This window comes from Monodelphis domestica, chromosome 2 (assembly GCF_027887165.1).
Source record: "Monodelphis domestica isolate mMonDom1 chromosome 2, mMonDom1.pri, whole genome shotgun sequence".
Lineage (NCBI taxonomy): Eukaryota > Metazoa > Chordata > Mammalia > Didelphimorphia > Didelphidae > Monodelphis > Monodelphis domestica.
The window spans coordinates 494,251,037-494,256,727 of NC_077228.1; the positions used below are offsets into that span (position 1 = coordinate 494,251,037).

General features: G+C 45.1%; 1 protein-coding gene across 1 annotated transcript; it reads left to right on the forward strand.

The window, feature by feature from the left end:
* Window positions 1-1,374: 1,374 nt before the first annotated feature.
* GJA8 (gap junction protein alpha 8) lies at window positions 1,375-2,677 on the forward strand. The gene has a single exon (XM_001363421.4). It carries the CDS (start codon window positions 1,375-1,377, stop codon window positions 2,668-2,670), a length of 1,296 nt encoding a protein of 431 aa, XP_001363458.1. The 3' UTR covers window positions 2,671-2,677.
* Window positions 2,678-5,691: the final 3,014 nt, after the last annotated feature.

Consider the following 5,691-nt stretch of genomic DNA (forward strand, 5'->3'; position numbering starts at 1 on the left):
GCCAACCATTTGGCCAAGGGATGAAATTTATTGCAGTAAATTTTTATAGAATTATGGTTCTGATTTAGTGATAATCCATCAATGACATTACTTTAAGAACAGAGTTAGCTGAGGTAATCTCATGCTATGTATCCCTGGAATCCCTGTCTGGTTGGGTTCAAGAACAAGAAAAAAACATATCCAATATCAGGACAACTCTCTGAGAGATAGACAAGGTCATACATACAGGATGCCCACAAATCCTTTAACCAAATACCAATAGCCAATAACCAATGGTCTTCTTGGTAGACTTAGACACAAAGTAGTCCACCACATTGGGGCAAGGTCAGTAACCAATAACCAAAGTATAGATTCATTGCTATATCAAGCTTTTGTTGGTTATTCATTCTATTTCAGAGGAATTTTTTTAGTTACTTAGTTGTCCTATCTCAGAAGAGATGAATTTATTTGTGATATATATTTAGATCCATGTAATAATAATGTTACATGCTATAAAATAATTTCCATTTCTTTGTGTCAAAATGATTTTTAATGATCTTCATGTCACTAGATATTATCCCAATCATACCCAAGAGATGTACCATGATGTTGTGAATAAAGAGCTGGTCTCAAAGTCAAAAGACCCAAGATTTATATTGACTGTACAACCTTGGGTGTTCATCCTCCCAAGGTAACTTTTTCAAATGATAAATTGCAGAGAGGGGCTGAGTTGCATTAGCAGAGGAGGTTTCCATGACTGGAAGTTCACTCTACTGATTAAGTCAGAGCTCTAGTCTCTGTCCTGTCTTCGTGGCATTCCCATAAAACAAAAGGACATGGGTATTGTTATCCTCATTTTACAAATGAAATGGCTGCCTGAGAGGATTCTTTCATTTCTTTTCTCTTCCTCTCTCTTTGCCACCACTTTAACCCAATAAGATCTCCTCTAAACCCAGAGAGAGTAAACTGACTGATAATTGACTGACTAGACACATCAGGAATTAGGATTAAAAATTCATCTATGGGCCAGACTTCCTTCCTTGGCCAAAGGCTCATGAACCCTTCTACATATCTACTTTACTTGTGGACAGTGATAGGGGAGGAAAGGGGGAATGCTTTCTAATAACATACTGTAAGTATAATAGACTTAGAGCTTAGAACTCATCAAGTCCAACCCTTTCCATTTTAGAGATGAACAATCTAAAGCCTGGAAAGTTAAAGTAAATTTTCCATGGTCATGCCACTAGCAAGTGTCAGAGATGAGGCCTGAACCCAGGTGACTTTAAATCCAGTCTTCTATCCACTAAGCCATCCTGCCTCAGTGAAAAATCAAATGGCCCATACTTTGTGCTCTCACTTACTTTTTTGTATTCTCTTTGCTATAGGTGGTAAAAAATGGGTGATTGGAGTTTCCTGGGGAATATCTTGGAGGAGGTAAATGAGCACTCCACGGTCATCGGCAGGGTCTGGCTCACCGTCCTCTTCATCTTCCGGATTCTGATCCTGGGCACAGCAGCAGAATTTGTGTGGGGTGACGAGCAGTCGGACTTTGTATGTAACACCCAACAACCAGGTTGTGAGAATGTCTGCTACGATGAGGCCTTCCCCATCTCCCACATCCGTCTCTGGGTCTTACAGATCATCTTCGTGTCCACTCCATCCCTGGTGTATGTGGGCCATGCTGTGCACCATGTACGTATGGAAGAAAAGCGGAAGGAGAGGGAAGCTGAGGAGGTATGCCAGCAGTCTGGGGGCAATGGGGAGAGGCTGCCATTAGCCCTGGATCAAGGAAGTACCAAGAAGAGCAGCAACAGTACCAAAGGTACCAAAAAGTTCCGACTGGAAGGAACCCTCTTGAGGACCTACATCTGCCACATCATCTTCAAGACTCTCTTCGAGGTGGGCTTCATCGTGGGCCATTACTTCTTGTATGGCTTTCGGATCCTGCCCTTGTATCAGTGCAGCCGTTGGCCTTGCCCCAATGTGGTGGACTGCTTCGTGTCTAGGCCCACCGAGAAGACCATTTTTATCCTTTTCATGCTCTCGGTGGCCTCTGTGTCCCTCTTCCTCAATATCATGGAAATCAGCCACCTGGGCCTGAAGAGAATTCGATCTGCTTTCAATAGACCTGCTGAGCAGCCACTGGGGGAGATCCCTGAGAAATCCCTCCACTCCATTGCTGTCTCGTCCATCCAAAAGGCCAAGGGCTACCAGCTCCTAGAAGAAGAGAAAATCGTGTCCCACTACTTCCCCCTGACCGAGGTTGGGGTGGTGGAGACAAGACCACTTGCTGCCACCCCTTTCAGCCGTTTTGAAGAGAAGATCAGCACTGGGCCTCTGGGAGATCTGTCCCGGGCTTACACGGAAACGCTGCCCTCCTATGCTCAGGTGGGAGAACAAGAAGTAGAGGCAGAACGTGAAGAAGAGGAGGCAGAGGCCCCGCCAGAGGAGGAAGAGAAGAGGCAGGAATCAGAGACAGGGATCCCGGAGGGGCAGGAAGCCCCTCCTGTAGGGCAGGAGGAAGAGAAGGAGAAAGCAGGGACCCCCGTTGAAATGAAGGCAGGAGACAAGCAAGAGCTGCCAGTGGAGAAGATACCCCTGTGCCCAGAGCTGGCAGCGGATGACACCCGACCCCTCAGCCGGCTAAGCAAAGCCAGCAGTCGAGCAAGGTCAGATGATTTGACTGTATGAGAAGGAACAAAACAGAAAGCAAAGGAACAAGCCAAGAGAAGAAAAGTTTTTAAATGATTTGAATATTATCTCCTTCTTTGACCCCTCACTTGGAATGGTGCTCTAGCCTAATGATAGAGGAGGCCTGCTCTAAAATGACCCCTCTCTAGAACTATCTTTCCCTTCCCCAGAGACCACCAAAGCAGACTTTGAGGCCAATCAATGGCGTCCCCCAGCGCCAGAAGTTTTCCACTCCCCTTCCCTGCCTAAAGTCCTCCTTGGCCCCATTTTACCTCAGGAGCCCATCTGATCAGTCTTGGAGTGGCTATGAGTCTTAGCCTTCGCACTGGTCCAATCCATGGGCCTCCCATCCACAGGAGCAGTGACTACAAGGTAATGATTTTGTACGTTCCTCGAGGAAGCTGTCTCATTGCTTTGCAGTCACACCTTGTCAGCCGTGCCGCCAAGCCCCAGCTGTTCTACAGTTTAAGGAATAAAACAGAGCCTGCTAAACTCTACATAACTTCAAGTCATCAAGCTAGGAATCCCCTGAGTTCTCATCAGCCAGTGTTGGAAGCCCCTTTGGCCTCAGGTCCCTCCCCATGCTAGAGCTCCATCAGAGGAAGAGAAGCATCATCCCCTCAACTCTCCCCAGCCTGTAAAACAATCTTTCCCACTCAACATAGTCTTGGGGGCATCTTCATGTTTTCCCTTTTTCCCTCACTCATTATTTTCCAATCTTTTTGTTCTCTCTTCAAGGACCAGTAGCCTAGCCAGATAGCTGAACTTTCATTAAAGCCTGAGATCAGGCTCAGTCCCTGGAGCTTGGGAGGCACCAGCCAGAGGTGACTCCCAGACAAGCTGGTCCTTGGAACGGGCAACATGTCTCTCTGAACAGGGCCATCAGAAAAGCCTTGGGGCATTCCACACCAGGTGGTATGACCAGTCTTCTGAGGTCCTGTTCCCAGGCTGGGTTCCCAAGTTGTGTATACAGAAGCAAAGGGACAGTTCGCAGGTCTCTCAGCATCCTACTCTGGCAATAATGGAATCAGTATCCTAAGTGAGATTTTGGAAGCACACAATGTACGTTGTCTAAAAGCAACCATTTTGACAAGAGCTGATATGTTCCCTTAGAAGAGACAGACATAAGAAACCAGAACCTTTCACTTAAACCAAGCCATAAGTAAGTTTCAACTTCATCTGAAAAGCAGCCCCCTAAAATGTAAGAAGGATAGCCTTGAACAAAACTGTGAAGTAACTGAAGGCTGTCTTCCAAGGTTCCCTTCTATTCCCCTTTCTGCTCCCATTTCCCTCCATCTTTTTGCTCTTTCCCACCATCTTTCCCAACATTGTCCTACCTAAGCTTGTCATCCCAATGGGCAATACTCCCACGTTCCAAAATTAATCTTTCCTTCTCCCTTGCATCAAAATCTCTATTCCCTTTGGGCCTCTACTCTGTCAGCTGCCACCAAAGGAAAGGATGTGAATGATTTATAGATCCTTTTGTGCCTTGGGGTTGAAGGTAGAATACTTACATTTTTTTTCAAAGGAAACCCAGAAAGGACAATACTTTAAATCAAAGAACAATTCTATGAGGCATGTCAGAAAGTGTGGCAGATGGGTCAGGAAAGATACAATTTGACAGGAGGCCCTTCCTGATCCCCTGGAATCTCACTGTGTCAGCAATGCCTACTTCATCAAAGTCCCTGAATAAGAATTCCAATGGCCTTGACCCAAAGATTACATCAATAAACAACTATGCCATACTCACTCAGCTTCCCTCCACAAAGCTCCCTTGGTAGGGCTAAATATACAACTTGGTTCAGGAAGGCCCATTTTCATAGGGAAAAAAATAATGGGAGCCAAAGTCAGTGCCAGGAAATGGGGCTGCCCATCTACCTAGTTAAAAAGGAAAAGAAAGCAAGTTTGTAACCTTTTCTAAGGGAATTTACTTCATGGTATTTGGACGCATTCATGCATGTCTTAACTACTGGCATTTTGTTACTGCTGCTACTGTTGTTAGACTTGTTCATGTTTGTGAACACTTGCCATTCGATGGCTTGAACAACAACTTGGCTTGACGTTTATGCCCCCTTAAAGAGTCTATGAGGTTAAGTCTCCATCTGCTCATCAGGAGAAACAGTGTAGACACTGAACAAGAGAATTAGGCACCAAAATCAAGGAACCTGGATTCTCCTTCTAATGCCATCTCTTGCTGTGTAATTCTTGTCTAATCACCTCATCTCTCTGTGCCTATGTTTTCTGTCCATAAAAAGGCTAAGACCTATCACTTCTCTGCCTCACAGGGAGATAGTGAGGATGACTCAGTTGGTCACTAGAGGCTTAGAGTAAACCAGTCCTTTGAGACCACCATGGGTTTATTGTGATGGCTGCAGGCAGTGAAATATACTGTTGGAACAGCCTTGAAGGAAGGTACCTGAACCTCACATGCTGCTTTGCCTTAGCCGTAGGGTGTGTTTGCTTTTCAGCGTGAGATAGAAACTTTTATGATAAATTCTCTTTGAAGAGAATTATCCTGACCCACTGGAATAGTGGCTGGCTTTGAACTTTGAGCCAGAAGATCTAGGTTTGAATCCCATCTTTGTAACTTACACTACCTGTGTGATAGATGCCAAGTCACCTGATTTCTTTGGAACTCAGTTTCCTTAACTGTAAAATGCTGGAACTGGCCTAGATTACTTCTAATGTCTCGCCTAGCTCCCCAGTAAGAATATAAAATGGTAGCCCAGAGCACACATATCCACTCAAGAACTTCAAGCTTTTTCCCCTTAGAGAACAATGGGAGCAGAACGACAAGTGCTTTTATTAACCAGAAAGTTCCCTTACTGCCACATCTTCCAACAAAATCTGCTACAGGACTGTGGTCTGATTCCCAAGTCAGTAGTGACTCTTTTCCTATACAGAGTTTGTGCCAGACCAGGGACTTCTGAAGCAAATGCCATTTGACAAACATAAGCTAGCATGACCCTAGATAATTGCCTTTCTGGGTTCCATTTGGTATAAGAGTTATGTCGTCCCCAT

What these genes read in the sequence shown, in the direction of transcription:
- GJA8 (XM_001363421.4), top strand. Translation starts at nt 1,375, where the DNA reads ATGGGTGATTGGAGTTTCCTGGGGAATATCTTGGAGGAGGTAAATGAG.